At 38.6% G+C, this 19,521-nt stretch overlaps 1 protein-coding gene across 7 annotated transcripts in view; it reads right to left on the bottom strand.

The window, feature by feature from the left end:
* The window catches only part of STAG1 (stromal antigen 1), a 160,820-nt gene that overhangs the window by 60,520 nt on the left and 80,779 nt on the right, over nucleotides 1-19,521 (bottom strand). For all 7 annotated transcript variants that reach the window (XM_052687270.1, XM_052687274.1, XM_052687275.1 and 4 more), the window contains 5 exons: nucleotides 12,175-12,251; nucleotides 10,546-10,750; nucleotides 7,677-7,828; nucleotides 3,944-4,017; nucleotides 22-145 (listed from right to left, as the gene is read on the bottom strand). In XM_052687270.1, the coding sequence (XP_052543230.1) occupies nucleotides 22-145; nucleotides 3,944-4,017; nucleotides 7,677-7,828; nucleotides 10,546-10,750; nucleotides 12,175-12,251 (632 nt within the window). The remainder of the gene's footprint in view (nucleotides 1-21; nucleotides 146-3,943; nucleotides 4,018-7,676; nucleotides 7,829-10,545; nucleotides 10,751-12,174; nucleotides 12,252-19,521) is intronic.

Here is a 19,521-nt window from a genome sequence, read left to right as displayed (position 1 = left end):
ACAGTAACACAAAATACTTACCCTGTCATGTAGTGTCCAACCAACATATTTTAAATAACTATCATTCAGGAAGGCATCACTGTACATTTTCATCCAGACACCAATTTCTTCAATACAGACAGCTCTAATCTCAGCAATAGCATCACTAGGAAGAAAAAAGAAAAAAAAATACAGATTATAAACATACCATTTAGCCCTAATTCCCATTGCTCCAGCCATATTTTGCTTTTATTCGGGTTTAATGAACCTCACTAGGCAGAGCTTGTCACCATCCTCACTCGCTGCCCTGTCTAATCACCTCAGTATCTTTACTGTCAGGTATGTTTCCATTATCTCAAAAAACTTTCCCTCTAGTTGACTTCATGGTCTCTTAATCTTTCTTGTCCTCTTCAAGCAAAATTACGAATCCAAGTGCCACAAACCTCTTCCCAATAATAACTTCTGAAACATTATCACCCTGATGTCCTAAAGAGGCTTGACTCCCCAAGTAGAGATGCAGTGTCAGGTAGGAAAAGTTATCTGATGTAACCAAAGGACACCGAGCAAAGGGGGAGAATGGAATTTGATTATTTGCTTCATCCAGCACACAAAAGCCTTTCTAAGAAAATCTAGGAGTACTGTACAGATTTTAACCTTGATTTCTGCCATTTTTTCTTGGTTTTTCTACATTCTGACTGTGACAAGTGATGGAAGAGGCAAAGACACATCTCAGACAGATTTATCAGCTGCTTATTGAGGTAGGGCAGCAGGAAACTGTCCGGAGAGATCACCTAAAGAGTTCAGAGATGGAAATGACTTCAATATGATTGGCATTTTCCTGCCTGATTGACACAGAGCATGGCATATTTACTAATAACTAACGACAGCCAAACAACAGGAAAAGGGATTGGGGCCATCTGGCCCTTTGGTAATTTCATCTTTCAGACATCTGTTACTATGAGAAATTGCTTGTGCCATTCCAGCTGGCACTGTTTCACAGTTCCAAATCTCAGCTATAATAAAAGAGAAACGTACAGAGCCACTGTGCTGAAGAAGGGAGTGCCCAGTGCTTTGCAAACACTGGCCTTGCTTATAACTGAGAACCCCATTCTGGTGTTTGTTTTGCCTTTTTAAAAAATCTTTTTGGAAAAGTAAGAAACACTGATTTCATTTAAAGCAGCACCAGAGCCCAAAACCAAAATACAATTTATGAAAGCAATATATTTCAAGCTTCAAGCAAGAGAATAATCACTATGTAAGAGCAACGGTATTATTCCTGAAGTCTTCAATTCCATGAAATGTGAATCGTGTTCTCAAGCTTATGCTTAAGGTGCTTATAAGTTCACACAGCACAGTGTAACAAAACTGTTGTACTACCTGTACTGTGTCTGCCTACATACTTCCAAGATTCACACTGCTCCAGCTCAATGTGTGCCATACTTTAGATGATCTTCAAGGCACCAAGGTGAAAACCACAGATCATTCAGATTGTCTGACATGTCACACAATGGCAGTATCACACATGACTAGAAGATGCATTTCAGTTGCCAATATGAGCCTTTCTCATTATATGCAATATCACTGAGAGGAGGCTGTACTGCAATAACAGCTTATAGCATGCATTTAATTATTACACGAGTGCTATTAGCAAATCTCTAGGCATGCCACCAGATCACCATCATTGTGCAACATGAACCACGCTGCTTCTACCAACTTCCAAACAGAATCACTGTAACCGGTCTGTTTAAGCTCCCAGCAGACAGCTGCGCTGTAACCTTTGAAACTGGAAGGTAACAGTCAATCCACAGCGTAGATAAGCTGCATTACAAGCAGAATAAGTCATTAAATAAGCTGTTCCTACCAGGGAATTCTAATGCTGTAAGGGAGAATGTACTAAATAAGTTATTACATCCAAGGCTTTGCACTACCAGAACTGCATTTGTTACAGGGAATGTAGCGAAGAGAAGTTATTTCACCACCTTAGAAATTTGATAACTGAAACATTCTGGAAGGATTTTACGGCAAGCTCAGGAAGAACTCAACTGTCAACAGCTATTTAATCATGCAGCACAGCCAGACAATATCAGGAACGTTTATCTTTTCCGTAAGAATGCATTTGAGCCTCTCTAGGCAGACAGTGAAAAGCTGATCCCCCGTTCAAATAGTTCTCAGGCACCATAAACTTTTACCCCAAGAAAGAAAAAAAAAAGCCAGACTGGCAGGAAGACAGAAAGAATAAAGTAATTAAAGTAATTACAGATTTATCATCACAAAAAGTTAAAATCTTCAGTACAGAAGTGCATGAGAAAAAATTCATGCGTGAGGCATGGAAAACCAGCAGAACAGCCTGAAGTAGCTGGAGAGACACAACAATTAGAGGCACACCAGTCTCCATTCTGCCACCATCTTCCAGGTGATGGCATTACCAAAAAGAAACTTTCACCTTTTTGTAGGAATACCTTACACAAATATTCCTACTCTTAGTAACATTGCTCCCATGAAGCAACTTGGTTTGTCAAGGCAGGCCCACAAAATTTCGGACAAAGCATAGCAAACAGGCAGTAGGCTGTACTAGCTGTCCAGCAATGAAGTTCAGAGAACAAGTCAATGAAAGTGCCACCTGAGCACATATATTTCATGCTAAATTGCATCTAAGTATTTTTGATTAACGTCAGATGTATTTGGGACACTGAAACAAAGAGTCTATAATAGACAATTAGGGTATGTCAGGTGGAGGCAGGTTTGCTCCTCAGGCTCTTGCTGGAGTGGCTGCTCATTGCACCTACTGGTTTTCTCAGTCCGTCTGATCAGCAACTGAGGTTACCGAGGAGCAAAGCTGAAGGTAATTTAAGTTCATGTGGTTGATCTGCACAGATTGGAAGAGACCCTACCGTGCTGCTCAATCACACGTGCCTTAGGACAGGTCTCTTCCAAGTTTTCTGCACACTTTTCCTCATAAGTGCAATTATCCCTCCGCCCACCTTAATTGTATGTTCTTTGTGTGCCAAACCTTTTCTGAATTACATTTTTCATGCTTTCTGCATTTTGTCTGAAAGTTTCCACAGTTGATATTTTAATCCAGAATTTAAATCTAAAAGGTTAATTGCATAGTTAAGCATTGTTGAATTTTATCTTTTGACTGCAGTGAGCCAATTAACATTTAAAAAGCTAGTTTCATCAATACGCTGCAGATGCAAAACAACCCTAAATCTACCCTGAAAGACTGAAATGTGCTTTGATAAACCATACTCCAAAACAGCATAGAGTAGTCCCTATCTACTGGTTTGTGCAGTGCTAGAATGAACAGGACACACAGGTGCACATGAACATAACTTGATGTGCCTTTCTATTCACAAGAGAGAGCATCTCAACTATTGAAAAAAAAAGTGATGTGATATCATTACTATTACTGGTTAATGCTCCTGTTACAAACATCCAAAACAATAAGCAAACACTACATGCTAATTGGAATTAAGGTTTTTCAGTGCCTTAATGTAGTTTTTAAAGAGGGAAAAAAGCCTAAAATAAACTTACAGCTGTGAGTAATGCATATATTATGGAAACGTCAGAAATTTGCTGTTTACACTTAAGATACACAAAAGGAAATGGAAGACTGAGAGACCCAGCAACCAAATCTGCCCTGTTACGATACGCAGCGGTCATGATTTTTCTTAAGATATGTAATGCTTATGCTCCCACTGCAGACAACTTCTCTTGTTAGGAGACATGGAGTGAGATGGCGTGCCTTCCACAACTCCTTAAAGCTGTTTTACTGAATAAAAATAAAGTTCTGTGGACAGATCTACTGTGCAAATTCTAGGCTTAAGATTTTCTTCAAGGACTTCAGTTATTTTGATACTGCTTTTGTGACATCTAGAACATGAGAGGGAAAATCAGAGAGATTGTCTTTGGCATTAGTTATGATCACACATTGCTAGCAAAGCATACTGTAGCAGTTTCTTACCGGTATCTATGAACAAATATGCCCTTAAAAATAGAGTTCATCATATTTTCGATTTCATCTTGGTTTTCTTGTAGCTGTAAAATAAGTAAATAAAAGATCACTGCTCATTATAATTTAATATTCTGCAATTTGTTATTGGGAAGCATTAGGAGACCACAAAACAGCACTTAATTAAATGTATTAGTAGATTAATAATTTTTTACTTTTCCAGCCTATATGGTGTGCATTCACATACACATGTATACAGCACCTTGATGGAAGAAAGTTAACATTCACTACAAACATCAATGAATTTAGTTTCAAATTAGTCCTTTGAGGTCATCCCCCTTTTTTTTGCTACAGAAATTCAGGCTGCAGACTCCAGGTGTTCAGTAATGGCAGCAGTACAGCAGTCAAACAGGCAACTGGGTAAGAACAGCAGCTCAAACATGAAGCTGGTTATTGAGCAGTTATGGACCAGGAAGGCCCCCTTAAAAAACTGGATGCCCTACGTAAGGAAAGTACTTCAGCATGTGCTCAGTCTCAGGCATGAGCTGCTTTAACTTCATCACCCACAGCAATCCAGTGTCTGAATGAGGAAGCATTCCAGAGTCAGAACGTGGGCACTTAACACTGCTGCCACCCAGTCCCAAATGATTTTAAAAAAAAAAAAGAATTCTTAATAGGTCCTCTCTAATATGAATGTACTTATTAAGTACTATGGAAAGATTTCTTTGTGTCAATGGATCTGTTAATAAATCCTTAAAGAACATCTTGGAAAGAAAGTATTCTCATACCATCAGCTTTTGTGCTAACCTACGTAAAGATGACTTGATGACATCAAAATGCAGCTCTGATAAACAAGATGATACCAATTTTATACAATCAACTTTTGGAGTAGAACTGCTACAACACTCAAAGCCACTTTTCCTCAACCAAGGTTTTTTTTGAATGTCAAAGCATAATATAACAATGAATGTTAATTAAAAAATCTTCATATTTTCTGTATAAAAACCACAACTGAGCCTTGTAGTAACTGCACATATACACAAAAATAATACAAACTGTAATCATGGACACATACATTTAACATAGAAAATATCTTCACGCCAGAGGCACAATTATCATCAGCTGTTTCGACTTCCTGGATAGCATGGGCTCAGAAACACTTTCCCCTAGGGGTTTATATTTTTCAAGCCATGTTTATAAATATTTCTACACTACCTTCCAGATAAGATCTTGTAATATTCAGTAAATGAAGCCTCACAGGTTTCTAAAACGCAGGGAGGCGCAGCCTCAATTTTGCAATTGGGAAAACTCAAGTATGGGGCAGCTTCTTGACTGAACTATCAAATACCTGAGAAATGAATTGATTTAATAGTACAAAGCAATTATATAATAGTAGGCACTAATGTAAACAAATGAAAGTCAGCATCAGCATCATCAATGCCCACTTTTGTACATTCTCCTACAAACATGTAACTTAGCACTAAGATAAAGTTAACTTGCACTGGATTGGGACTGGGACAGTCAGTGAAGATTCCCAACCTGCCCAATGTCTGCAGAATCTTTTGCATTCCAGGTGCATTTCAGCATCAATATTAGCAACTCTTTCACAAATTTGGATTTTCTCCATAACATAGTTTTTATAACTGCAGCTTTTCTGGATCACGTACCTGAATTTGAATGCTTAATTCAGAGAGAGAACTGCCTTACGATTCCTGCTCTTACCAATGCAGAAGCAATGTAATATCACGCCTCTCAAATGTCAGCAAAATTAATGGAAGCACTCTCTTGTTGACTGCAAGCATTTGGGGAGACTCAAAAACACATGTATGAGAAGTGTAAACTTGAATTACTACTGGCAGCAATTAAAGCACAACTATTTCTGTTTGTAGCAGTTTATATTACTAACCTCATCCAGTTTGAAAATCTCATTGACAAGCACAGACATCAAGCCCTACTTTCACATCAAGTATGTAGAAAATGACACCAGAACGAAGCACATCAGAGAAAGCATCCCATCTTTTCTACTGCTAATTAATTTCCCACACTGAGATTGCAAACTGCCCATGAATAACTTCAAGAGGATAAATGTATGCTGATGAAGGTGCTTATGAGTTTTTATCGACGGCACTGCATCAAAAGAATCTACTAAGGAAGTGCTGGCACAGAAATAATACTGTAAATTCAGCACATTTAAGCACAGGAAATAAACAGCACTATGCTGTGAATTCTCACACAGGGTCACTATGCCATCTAAACCTAACGATTCCTTTTCATTTCATTTGCCCTCCTATGTTTGCTACCACACACACTCAGTCACCACCACTCTTCTCTGGCTTGCTCCTATGCAATATTTTTATAAGATTTCAGGAGCAGAGAAAATAGAGACATGTTAAGAGGTAAAGTTTGCCAAACATTTAACCTTATTCTCATTCAGGCTTTCACTGCCCTGTGCATCAAAGCTGCAAGATCTCCCCAGAGCAGTTATGTGCTGCATCTCCAGAAGTCACTGAAAAGAAATGTTGATGAACAAGAACAAAGGACGTCCACAGATACTGAATTGAGTTTGTGGGCCTCAATAGCTACTTGGTCCTCTGGAAAATTCAAGTGGCCATCAACAGATGTGGGATAAAACCTGTTTCCCAGCTGTGACAGCCAAGCGGCACTGCTTCTGAGATTCTGCTTCTTTAAGACTGACTTGCTTCATTTCAAATGCTTGCCTTTCAGTTTCTGCACAAGTGACTCTCACTTTTATTAATTAACTATTTTCATGAACTATAAAATCAGGAGAAAATTGTTCTGTGGATCACAGTTTAGATACAACTGAAAATGTGCAATTGTAATTATTTCCCAGACTAAAACTGTAAAGTCAAGCAATTTAAAGTCAAAAGTTACATCTAGAAGAGCGCAAGGTATACACAGGTAGGGAATCCAGACATCCTTAACTTCCCACAGAGAAAAACAGTGGTGAAAGAAACGCATTCAAAACTAATATATTAAAAATAATAAATATAAATCTAAGTTATGAGTTTTGCCTGGCATCCTTACAGATTCTGGCTGGTTCCATGTTCACATTCTGATTCTTATTATTTCTAGTTTGTTTTGTTGTTGTTGTTGTTATTGTGTGGGGTTTTTTTTTTGTTTTTTTTTTTTTTTTTTTTTAAATATAACCCTAAAACTGAATTTCCTAGGATGGATTGAATTTAAGGATGATTACAGCATCCTTCTAATGGTTTTGATCGGGTAGTGGCAGTGTGATATTTGCTAAAGGTGACTTGAATGTCTCCCTAGCTTCACTTTCACAGAGTCCAAGTGCTATAGCCCTGACTGGTGTCTTTCAAAAGTAGTTATAAAAAAAAGTGATAACAAGACACTACATAATAATCGCAGTGCTTAATGGGAGAAATGGGGGGCACAGTGCTGGACTACAAGAGAATCTTTTAAAAACCATCCTGCACAACTGCAGTAGGTTACTATAAACAACTGAGACAGGTTTTCTCCCTGCCTGGTCACGTGTATGAGACAGAGAATAGAAATCATCTTGTGTAAGCAGAGCAGCACGCAAACTCAAATGTACATGGTGATATAAAATTTACAAGTGTGGGCCTTGTAGCATGCTTGAGATCACACAAACGCCAAAGCAGAACTAATCCCTCATTTCTCATAACTGAAGTCACGAATCAGCCCAGACCTCCTGCTGGAGGGAATACCCACGAGCCAGGAAACAAAACAACATCTTTCCACTTGCCTCTTTTCTTTTCTGAAGCAGCAGCTCCAATCTTTCATTAGCTCTTTTGCCAATCATTTTGTTTCTCTCAGCTTCGTACTGCCTCTGTGTATTATCCTGATGAATGCTCAGGTTTAAGGCAACGTTCACAAGAGCAGTCATAAGCTTCATAGCTGCAAAAGCAAAAGACAGAATATGACTCTTAACCTGCAGTCAGAGCTCAAAAATATTGCCTCAAGCAGATCCATACTCACAGAAAATAACCATCCTGACCCTGATACAGAACCATCTGGATAGGCACTTCCCACCCAAGCAATACCCGGGTCACTCGGCTGACCTAAAGATCAGAAATCAGAGTATATGTACCAAATTGAGCTCCAGGCAATGTTATTTACCCTTTCTGCAAGTTCAAAGTGCATAACATCACAGACCAAGAGTATGAATCCATGGATCAGTGTATATCGTGAAGCCAGTTGCTGTGGGTTACAGGCCTTTCTCTACTGGGAAGTATCATTACAGATGCCTCCACATGAAGTGCAACTCTTAACTCTGTAACTCTTAGACACTGAGAATTAATGAATTTACAGGGACCACAGCAACGCATCTCTGAAAGATAATCTGATCCTGCTTTAAAGGCAAGTGTGTGATTGTATAAATATATTATTAGAACTTCAAGTACCCTTTTGGTCACATTTGCAAACCTTCTGGACACAATATCCTTAACATATATATTTCTGTCTTAATTCAGTGTTAAAAAATACATTAGCAAGTGTCTTTCCCATGTTCTTTGTGGTTACATCACAGTTTACAACACTGTAAACAAAAAAAATATATTAATAATTGCATTCTCTCTGGCTAAATATGCAGCACTGTTCTCAAGATCAACAAGCAATTATACAAATGGAGAAGTGAAACTGTATGGTTAACTCTTATCCACTGCTTAAAGCCTGTAAGTCTAGAAGTACCCACATAAACTTCTTACCTTAGTTTCTTGCTACAATGAACCATTTCTCATTCAAATTGGCTAGCACAAGGAAAATTGAAAACAAAGACCTCAGAAAGTATAAATGAAATTCTGAAAGATTTTCATAGTTTCTTATCAAGTCTGAGCTTCACAGCATCACGATGACCTCTTCTTCGCAGGACAGCAGTATAATCTAACATGCAAATACTAGCCTAAGGGACATTTGCAGAATCAAAACAAAGCTCCCATAGCTTGTTAATACATAAAAATTAATAAGTGTATGGCATATTAATTGATCAGGCCTCTCATGCAAGAAGCCAGCACTGCCTTAAATAACTGAAACCAGCTGTGATGAACACAGGCCTTGACATTTGCTCATCCTCGCTCGCAGTTTCTGGTTACAGAACTTCTACATAGCATGGTTCTTGGGTAACATCTCTAATGTATGCTGCCATTTCCTCTTTCTAACCAAACCTCTCATGCTTTTCAAACATTTGCCCACATCAGGATGAACCAACCAATTTAAGAGACTAAAACTATTGGAGCTGTTCCAGAAGTAGTGCCTCATTTTATTACCTCGGCCCCAGGCATCAAAGTGGACACTGGTGGTTTGGCAGCAGAAGTTGAGCCTTCCCATCAGTATCCCACTACATGTTGCTGTGTGACAAACATCAGCAGGGAGGCAGTCTGACAGAATGGAGTCTGAACACTGAAGTGTGTAGAAAGGAGTGGAAGAGAATTCCTCCATGTGGAAAAAATGGCACTCAGTGACGTTCATTGACACTGGCTGAATGTTTCTGGAGACCAAAGACTGGATGTAACACAGCGAAGTAGTGGTGATGTGTTTCAGCAATGGCTGCAGTGACAGTGAGTGCACCAGTGAAGGTGACATCTGCACAAGAGTGGTATGCAGGCTCTTGGTCATCACTTGCAAAAATGCACAGCTAATGGTGGTGACTACGTTCAAAAACTGTGTTTTTTAGATGAGAATTTGCTCTACCCAGTAGTGTTACCATGCTCTTTGCATTCATTATCGTTTCCATGGAAATACACAGGAGTATACACATTACTTTCATACACATTACTTTCAGAGTACATCATACACCAGGCATATATTAGCATTATTCTCTCTCCGTGACTTCTCTTGCAAACAGCAAGTCAAGATCAGTGTCCAGTATCAGCCAGAGATGAATCCAGTCTCCATTTCAGATTAAATAACTGGCACAGATTTTCAGCAGCGTTCCAAGAAGATGCATTTCACTATGAGATAGGTAGAAAGACACCACCTGATTCAACTAGTTTTAGATATCTGTATCTAAGCTAGGAATTGTAGTATTAATTTACAAATGGAGAAATATAGCTACTTCTACACAGCGATTCATCCATGTTATCAGAGATTTCTAACAAACATCACATGAAATACACTTACAAAGCATATTTCTATCTAATAATATAACCAATCTGACTCAGATGTAGGCAGATGTGTTGAAAAGTGCAGAATGGCAGAGGTAGAAACCAGTGAGATACGGAATTTTGGCCCAATATTCCCAGCATTATGTTTCTCAAGAGTGAAGGCACACAATTTTATTGACACTTAAAATCAGTTTGCATTCTGAAATGAGAAATGACTAAGGCATACAACAAATGATTAATAAATACAAGACACGAATAGGCCACTTCTGCTCCAGAAGGATTCACTAGAGTCCCCTGGATTTGACAGGAACCTGTGAGGCTGATATATTCCCTTTCAAAAAGAAAAGTACATACTAAGTAGTTACGATGCACACGGTGCTTGGATTTGATCAAGCTTTCCAGAGTTCTCAGTGCTTGTCAAGTTCTACCTGTATCAAAATTAGCTGTAATTCTCAAAGCAACTAAACAATTGATAACTTCTTTGAAAACACCCCTTTGCACCATTTCACTTACCAGCTAATGTACTGGTGTGCCTGAAAGCCCGGACCTGGGAATCTGACAAACCAGTCAGAAGAGAGATGACCGTGTCCATCATGTACTCATCATAGATGATGCTGTACTGACACTGTCGAATGAGCACTCCAATGAACTCACAAAAATTGGATCGAAACTTCTTCCACTGGGGCCCAGGCATGGTAAGGGGGTAATCACCACTGTCCTGGAGGATGAGAAAATGAATACTCTCAGTGAACATGGACCAAGTTCCTAAGCTGCACAGTGTATTTTTCCCCCAGACAATGCAGAACAAACAACAACTATTAATTCTTCCATAAATAAAGAACCTTGTAGGCATGAAATCGCTTATTAAGAGATTTGATTGTAACTGTGCTGTGCTTGCTTTATTAGCTAGCCATACCTAATCCAAATACGCATCCTGACAATTCTTTTCCTTATGTCCTGAGTTAGGAAATGGAGGTAAAGGATGACAAAGGAAAAATTCAAAGTATCTAAGGTCAAAGCCTAAAGAAAGTCCTGTGTGACGGAATACTTGTACCATTCTCCACCCTCCACCTCCACCCCAGGTGGAATATTCTAATCTGGCTGCCTCTCCCCACAAAATGTGCTTTACTCAAGTTTGCAGCTGAGATCTTATCAGAAACTAAATATCTCCCTTTTTTGATCTATTAAACTTTTCCTTTTTCTTGTGGTTAAACCTACCTTCTGAGAGATGCAATGGATTTTTTTCACGCTTAACTTCTTTCCAAGATTAATTTCAAAATCATTAAGATTTGGAACATTTTTCTTCTGCAGAAGATTTGTTTCAAACAAAATGCTTAGAACTTTTGAAAGACTATTTGTGTAACACTGCTACAAAACAGAACTTTTGTGTCAACTTACTATTTGGTTTAAACTGCCAATTCAAGTGAACAAAATATTATTTGCACACAGAAACAGTGCAAACGCCAAGCCTGCAATCCTGTCCCAGGAATGCAGAGTTCTTTGCTGTAGGATGGCAGTTTCAAGCAGTGAACTACAGCATGCAGCACAGCAGCACAAATACAGGTGGGGTGAGAAAACTTCCTACAGTTCTTCTACTGTTTCCTCTTACTAATCTCTCTGCTACAGTCAGCTCTAATACCTAGGATACGGATAGATGAAGAACCAGTATGGACCTAAGGCAGCTTTCCTACAGACAGACTTGGCTAGGCTCTCTTACAGTATGAGATGGGAGCCTGCTCCAAGATTTTTTGTGATAGTACAATTAAGCCTTTCAGCACGTCAGACAGCAAACTTTTCACTATTGTTATTTCAGCATCCAAGTCCTACTCAATCCACTACACTGACTTATCAAGATAAATAACTGTAACTACCCTTTCAATTTATTTGTTTTTCCATTATTATTCCTTCCAAAGCTAATATCGGCCCACCAATTTTCATACTGCAGTTTAAATTGCTGCTTTGCTTGTTGGTGCAATTTCTTATACAGAAACATTGCTTACCACTAGTTTCTTGCCTGCTGCATTTTTGGTTTACAACCAAAGCACACTGTAACATATTTCATAACGCTTAAAGCTATTTGATGTTTGTATATTATTTGTAGAATATATACTAAAAGTACTGTATAATATCTGTATACCATACCTCATCAAATTCTTCTGTCATTTTCCTTATTATTTCTGCATTTTGCATGTTCCTGAACATTTCAATCCTTACAGTACCTGTAGCATAATAAGGGAACAAAAGAAATTAACACAACTCGTGTTTTTATATCAAAACATCAATATCAAAGTCTTTCTGCTGCTGAACATACAGCTCAGTAACACACATGAAAGACCATATAATGCAATGATAGTAGAAACACTTTGAACAGGTGTTCTTTTGAAGAAACGGGTACAACGATCTGAAGAGAAATTATGAAATTTACTCTTCAAAACTGAGTATGTGTGATACAGCAGCAGCTAAACACTAATGCAGGACTCATGTCTGCAGTCAACAAATTTAATTGTGTTTTTTTTTTGTGTGTGTGTGTGTGTTTAATTGGTTTTAATTGTGTCTGTAAAATCAAATTAAGTCTGTCTTTCAGTTCTATGGCCTTTACTAGCAATCCTCCCCCTCCCATAATAACAGATATTCCATGATCTCTATTTGGAGATACATGAGTGGCTTCCAGACCAGAGCTAACAACTGCATCACATGGCACTGCAGTCAATAAGGTTCTCAAAAACCAAAGGCTCAAAGGGGTCAGTCAGGATGTGGGCCAGCTCAGGACTAAAGCAGTATTTGCATTACATTACTCCTTCCTGCGGATTATGTCACCCCCGTTAGCTGAACAATTAAACTGCTAGCGGTGACCCCACGTTGTAAACTGAACAGTGAAAGCAAACATTGACAATATGACAACACAATGGCAATTAATGAAAGTTCTTGTGACTTGATCCTAAATTCAATCAGAATAAACAAATACCTTTACATCACACCACTGCCTTAGTAATTAAACACTGCCTGAATCTCCAACCACGTATCACAAGTCAACACATGGAACTTTTATTTTTTGTTACTGTGTGATATACATGCACGCATTTTAATTCATCACCATCTTTTTGCCACTTGACAAAACCCTTTCTGCTAATGGAGGAAATTCATAAAACTTAAGTAAACCACGGAGCAGCAGCACAACCTTGTTAGCATTACAAAGACTAAAAATTCAACTACATTAACAGTCCACTGCATGGCTCCAAAAATTCAAGCCACAGTAACAGCTACCAGTAATTCCTGTGCAAAGGTAACAAAGGTAAGTGTACCAACAGTTACAGGAATGTTTTAATTCCACTATTTTTTTTTCCTTGAAAAACAAGCATTAGAAACATACAGATTTCAATGTGTGCAAGCACAGTTAGAGCTCACCCATCTTCTACATCTTTGCTGGGACACTATTTCAGAATGCAGTGTAAGTCTTGATTTCTTGTCACAGCAGTGTTTCTTCATGAAGTAACATTTACTTATCTATTTCATACTAGGTTACACTGTCAGCCTCAGTTCTAAAAACAGTGATTTATGTTTGTGCATGGCAATTTCCATATTTCGAATAAGCAATTAGTAACATAGTATACTAATATGAAACAAAAACCCAAAACAATACCGCATGACAGAATGCTGTTTTATCAGCTTCAAACTCATCTCCAAGTATAGATAAATTACGTTTCCCTCAATATTATTATAGTTTCAGTACGTCTCAGTGTGTTGAACAGCAAATCCACCTCAGCTGCATTTATCCCTCTCACTGCATGCTATCATCTGTCCTTATTTTGATTAGCAACGTAACCCCACCCAGTGCATACCTCACTGACTGTTGGTTCTTTATATTTTTCATAGCCCTGATTCAAATTTTACTCATTCAATTTATTTATGGCTTCTGTTAATAACCTGAAATAGTTTCCACAAAATATATAATCATGTTACTTTGTTGGACAAAAGGAAAAGTTCTGTAAGAAAAGCTCTTTGTTAATGCATTTCACTCAGTACAAATCTCCCTTCAATTTCGTGTAATTCTGATGTAGTTCTCTGTATCTTTTCTCCCTGAGGGTATGGAATGTAATTGTACTGTGGTCACTATTACTTAAGGCCTCAGACATTTCTAGCTTTTAAATGACCTCCTGTTACTTACGTTACTTAACAGTCAAGTATAGTTCTTGCCTGAACACTTTCTTTAAAGCAATTGGTTTCAGGAGTAACTACTTCAAGCACTGAATTTATTTTTTTTTTTAAATTGCATTGCTGCAACGTAATACATTTATGACTAGGCCTATTTATCCCTGCTTCTTCAATTGCAAAACCTTACAGATGCAGTATGAGCAGCCAAGGAAAGCTGATGGCTGGTATAAGATGCAACTCCCGTGTCACTATCAGACAACAGACTGCATCTACTGTTCCACAACTGCAGAAACCTGTAAGCTGCCCAGGGGTGAAGCTGCAGTCACAGGACTACAGACCACAGGCATCTCCTCTGAATCACGGCAAGACACTGTAACTTCCTCAGCTAGAACAGACAGGGCTTCAGCTACCTCCCGGGCACCTGAGGGTTCCTACTGATCACCACGCAGTGCTGTTACAGTGAAAGTGTCTTCAGACTAGGCATGTTTTCCAAATCAGCGTTGGCCCAGCTTGCTGTGGGCATGGGGTAGGGGCATGCACAGGATGAAAGAAGCTCCTGACATCTCCTAGGGGTGCCAGAGAGGACGAGAGCCCATGGAAGTGAAGACAGCTCAGTATTTTTACAGTGAGAAGAGTAATCCAGCTATTCTAGAAAGCTTCAGAGACAAAAAGCAACAACAAAAATCTGAAAGTTGGCAATTCCAGTACTTACGCAAGAAAGAGAAGTTTATACAACAAAAAAAAAAGGCTTTGGCAGCAGTGTTGCTCCACCTCTAATAGCCTACAGTCATTTAAACACTGCTAATGAATACAAATTGCTCACTACTAAATGGACTCCTGAAATCCAAGTTCCTGACAGTTGGCAATGAATTACATCCCATGAATCACAGTGAGGTTTCATCTCCACTACCTCCACTCAGGGAAGCTATAAAGCCAGCATCATCCCTTCTTTGTACCACCTGCCCAAACTCAGCTGCTACAGAGTGGGAAATGTACTCTTTTGCATAGCAAAAAGTCAATAGTGATCAGAGCATGGTGAAAGCGTCAAGATAAGTTCAATAAAGATCTTGCAAGGATGAATGACGATTACACAATATCCAGGTGGGCAATATTTCTTTCCCCCAATATCATTCAATGTTCATTTCCTACACCTTTCTCCCCACTAACACTGTAGGACAGAAATAATCCACTTCTGCAACATCCATAAAGCACAGTTTCAAAATCATCTCAAGAGCATTAATGACAAATCTCTGTATGAAAGATGATAAAAAAGGACCAGCATCAAACCATACGTTATTTCTCATGACTCAACCTACATCAAGTGCACTTCTGGAATATTTCATTGACGGTTCCCAGAAAAGAACAACCTGAAACTAACCAGAAATTACACACACTGGTTTTTTAAGTTCTATTTTCTGTGAGTTGCACACCATACCCTAGGAATATTAACATAGATCTTACCTGATTGGAATGAATATGTATTAATCATTAATCTAAATGGAAACGGTACTGGGTCAAATAGATGCTAAGCACCCTAAATCAGAGCTTTCCATTCATTTCCAAGCTTGAATACTGAAACATTTTACTCAAACCAGAGATCAGGGTTTTAGAATAGGTGTATGTTAACTTCTGTGGCACACCCAAGGATTAAAGATGCTTTTACCAACCTATTCCCCAATTATTTGTGCTGCACTCTCTCTATACTGCCCAGCTTCTGCTACCAATGAAATAGTATTCAAAAGCACTATTGTCCTAAAAGACACAGCCCTGATTTGTCCTTCCAACAGTTTCAGATCATGGACACATACTGAATGAAACAGCAAGAACCCCAATGGGGAAAAAATAAATCACATCCTTATACAATTAAAACCTTTTCAACCAGAGAACCAGAGGAAATTACTAGAAAGAATTCCAGCAGCTCATTTATGTTTACCACCCTAATACAAAACAGAAACCAAGTATCAAACGTGTCAATTCCCAAATCACATTCAAATGTATTCGTTGAAATTTCCCTGCAAAGTTAAGACCTTACCAGTCAAATGAAACACACAAGGAAAGTGCATTCTCTTGTCTAATTCTTGGTTTGATCTTCCACTTATCCTTTTGCTTACCACAGCATCACTTTGTTGTGCTTCATTTTCCTCGCTGTATGCATTACTCTACAATTCTTGAATATTTACCTTTCATTATTTATCACTCCACATTTTGATTTTCAGACTACTGCATAGTGTATGAATCAAATAGTTCCTATTCTTCTTTAGCTTTGAGTCATTTTGTACTGACAGTTAAGCATCCTTTTTAGGAGCATTCATTCTTTTCTCTTGGTTGTGCTTCCCATGCACAAGGGGATTGTGCTTCCCTTTCATCTACATGTTCTCAGTATGTTCACATCCTCTTCTGAACATCACCACCATTGTTTTGCTCTTCACTTTGCTCTTGTAGAACTGGGAATATTATTTTAATGACTCAGCCCATTTAAGTTACCTCTCACAGGAAATATTCTCCATTTGTGTTCTCTACCTTCTTTATCAGAGAACAGTCACCACCACATTACACAAACTAAAAGGATAATCCTGGACTTAGTATCTTCTACTCCTTGATGACACCTCACTAGTGTAAGACCCTTCATCTCACCAATTACTGTATGGCACATAACCATATACCACCTGTTTTGATGGCTGTAAACTCCTACAACAGAAACTGCCCCATTCTCTCCCCTTCTATCATTGCTGAGACATTTTCCAGAGACTTACACTAGTCTTCTGACCACACAGAAGCACTGCTATTACACGGGACAAGGATTTAGGGGCAAGCTGCTGCTTCTGAATTTTCAGATCTCAACTTTTGCTAAAAATGCTTTCACACAGTTATTCTTTGAATTAAATAAATAAGAAAAAACAAAGACCAGAAATGCCATTACAGAGTTCTCCACTTACTCCATTGGGAGCCATAAACAGTATGAGAAACATATGAAAGGAATAGACTTCCACAAGACAGAAGAGAAAGTAACAAATACACTAAATTTTTAATCATCGTGAAGAAATACTTGAGAATAGAGACAATTTTCTGTGTTGAACCAAAAAAAAGTCTGCAACAAAACCCAGTTTCTGGAATGGAGGAACTTTGGTCATTAGGGTCCTTTCCATTCTATGACCCTTTTGTGCTCTCTCCTCCCAAAGCCTGACTGCCCCCTACAGTTCCTACTCTGCGCTCATTTCATGGCCAATAAAGGCATGCATGTGAAACTACACAGTAATTGACTGAGACAGTGAGAGGCACGTTCAAAGGGACCTCTACGAAAGCATTTCTAATGCTACATCCTCCATAATACAAGGCACAGAAATCTGTTACTGTTCTGATTTATGTAACTTTAGCGTAGGCAAGAATTAGCTTCACTTCCTGCTGATATTTCAAAACCAAATTTGGCCTTGAAGATGATAGTCAGTATGGAAACCTCAAAAATTCACTGAACAGGAAACTGACTTCAACCAACCAGTAACATCAATAGTGAGCATAGCTGTACACAGCCCTCAGCACAAGAGGTTAGAAGTGCTAATAAAGGTGGGAGGACTTCTTTTGACTGACAAAGGCTTCACTGCACTGCTCTAGAAGCAGAACTGTAGTACGAAATAGCCATTATTGTTGCTATTTCTGGCATCCCAATTCAAGGACACTTGTTGCATTGTTAGTGTGAACAATTGTACGTTACACTTTAAAGTTGAAAGTTTTGAATCAGATTAAGAAGCTGACAAATTCATGTAGACAACCAGTGATTCATACCATTTGGCTGTTCAATCCTTCATATAAGTTACATTGACCAGAACACACCAGTGAAGATAACACAGACACAGTGAGATACACACCAAAGACTCTCTGAAAATGCTAAAGAGGACAGTGATAGGCATTAATGACAATCCAGCCATTTCCTCCAGGCTGAAAAATAACCATATATTCTTATTGTAAAAAGTGACAGAAATGTCTATTGTAAATAAACAAAATCCTATGGAATTCCCAATCTATTATGTGTGAGAATCTGCTACTTGCTTAAAGTCATCTAAGCGTCTGAAGAATGAAAGAGAAAAAATACAGAATCCAGCCCTGACCCAAAGAACTACCAACCACTAAATGAGACTGTTGTGCCAGCCTAGAAGGTTATGTGCTATGGAACAGCTGGGCCTACCCAAGGCTCGGAGTTATTTTGGCAAAGCAGTGCTTCACAAATGGTTTGGAGCTTCCTAAGCATCAATAAGTCAAAAGTCATGCATTTATGCAAAGCACATCCATTTTCAAAACCTTATAATGAACTTCCTTATTTTAGCTTTTAAATTGTCTGCCAAACAATAATAAAGGTTTTCTTTTAGATTAAAAGATTTAAAAAAGAAAAAGAAGAAAAATAGCAGCTTTTCAGAATGCAATACATCTTTTTAAACAAGGATTTTGATAGAAATATGCTTAGCAGCAGATATAAATGCTCTGAAAGGAAGGATGAAGCAGACAAAGTTTGCCAGTAACAAAATTATTTAGAATAGCTGAAATTAAGGCTGACAGCCAAGGCTGCAAAATAATTTCAGAGTAACAAACCTGATAGAACAGCAAATAATGCGTTTCAGAAGAAAAAAACCCACCGTAATTCCACAAGCTATTGCTAGAAAAAGGGGCAGATCTGCATAATGTAATGCAGCCAGAAATAGCACGCTTCATGTACTCAAGTCTTAACATTTTTTATGCAGGAAACCTCCTCCCTGAGTTTCAGTCAGATCATATTGTTTTGGCACAGTTTTACAGTATTTGCCTTTGGAAACGGTAAGCTGCTTTTCATCTTGATGTTAAATGTCTCCGACTTTGAATAAACGAAGCCACATAATTAATAACTAAAGCCACACAACTTGCATTGTGGTATTTGTACTGAACGACTTAACAAAATGAATCCTTTCATGCTTTGATGGCTCAAAGTAATAATTCTCAGAAAGCATCCACCTTTTTGTCAGATCACAGCAGACTTGAACAACAGTAAATGGCACAAACACAAGCAGCAGCTCCAGAGCCTTTGCTACCCCAAAGGCAGTGCTTTGCTCCTTGTAATGTCTTAATGCTTGTGGAAGCATCCTCAGCTACAGGCCCCCAGCAGCCGTGTCCTGCCCTGCACTGCCTCACCTCGCTGTGATCGAACAGCCTGTGATCAAGGGGAAAGCACTGGCTCCAATGCATTCCTGGGTTTAAACTCCTGAAACTTTCCACCTGCTTACTACTGATTCTACAACTGATTTTTTTTTTTTTTTTCAGGCACTATTCATTCTTGCAGTTTCCAATGTTTGTGCTACAAGGAAACTTGCTAAG

This window comes from Tympanuchus pallidicinctus, unplaced genomic scaffold, assembly GCF_026119805.1.
Source record: "Tympanuchus pallidicinctus isolate F22 unplaced genomic scaffold, pur_lepc_1.0 scaffold22, whole genome shotgun sequence".
Taxonomy (NCBI): Eukaryota; Metazoa; Chordata; class Aves; order Galliformes; family Phasianidae; genus Tympanuchus; species Tympanuchus pallidicinctus.
The sequence above is the reverse complement of the archived record's forward strand: the minus strand, read 5'-3'. Positions and strand labels throughout refer to the sequence as shown.